This window comes from Tarenaya hassleriana, unplaced genomic scaffold, assembly GCF_000463585.1.
Source record: "Tarenaya hassleriana unplaced genomic scaffold, ASM46358v1 Cleome1, whole genome shotgun sequence".
NCBI lineage: Eukaryota > Viridiplantae > Streptophyta > Magnoliopsida > Brassicales > Cleomaceae > Tarenaya > Tarenaya hassleriana.
Window position 1 is genome coordinate 511,488 of NW_010960187.1, and position 773 is coordinate 512,260.

The following is a 773-nucleotide window of genomic DNA, read 5'->3' on the forward strand; positions in this document are numbered from 1 at the left end:
GCACCATATGCCTTATTGCCATGTCAAGGGATTTCTTCGACAGCGTTCTTCCGAATCCCGAACTGTCGGGTGATGAAGATTTGGCAGACAAGTTGCTGTGAGGAGAGCTATTGTTGTCTGATCTGGGCGGTGCCAGTTTCCGCATGTTTATTACACGATCCACCATCTTTGCCCCGATCAGGACGGGACTGACATTGTCATTGACCTTTGAATACCCACGATTAACTGCAGGAACAGAGCTCCCGCTCGGATGCATGGGGGCTCTTCCTCTTGAAGGCGAGCAAGATTGCCGCCTTGGTCTTACTGTAGGACCCGGCTCAACGGAAGCAGAACGAGGATTCGGTGCTCCTGGCCTGCCTCTTGTTGCTGAAAGAGGCCTATCGGGTAATGTTGTCCTTAAATTCGGTGGAGTTTCCAGCGAGAATCCAGGCATGTCTGATGGCTTCCATGGCCTGCTCCTTGCTGTTGGTGAAGTTCCACGAGATAAAGCCGGATTTTTAGATGGTGTCGGCATTGCCTTCACCACTGGAGAAGAAGGCTTGACTTGGGAAATTGCTGGCTTTGTTGAAGGTGCAGTTGTAGAAGTAATTGGACGTCGAGTTGGTGTAGCTGACCTTGATATAGTCTTAGGAGGAGGTATAGTCAGCCTTGAAGTTGGTGTGGAAGATCTGGCAGTAGACCTCGACAGAGGTGTAGTGGACCTCGATGGACCTGCAGGCTTTGAGGTAGTGGTTGTGGACCTTGCTGCCAGACCCGTGGGTTTAGAGGCAGGG

At 51.6% G+C, this 773-nt stretch overlaps 1 protein-coding gene across 1 annotated transcript in view; it reads right to left on the bottom strand.

Annotated features, from left to right (window-relative positions):
- LOC104810417 (mucin-17) overlaps positions 1-773 on the bottom strand; it is a 3,906-nt gene that overhangs the window by 674 nt on the left and 2,459 nt on the right. The window contains exon 5 of the mRNA XM_010536750.1: positions 5-771. Within this exon, the coding sequence (XP_010535052.1) occupies positions 5-771 (767 nt within the window). The remainder of the gene's footprint in view (positions 1-4; positions 772-773) is intronic.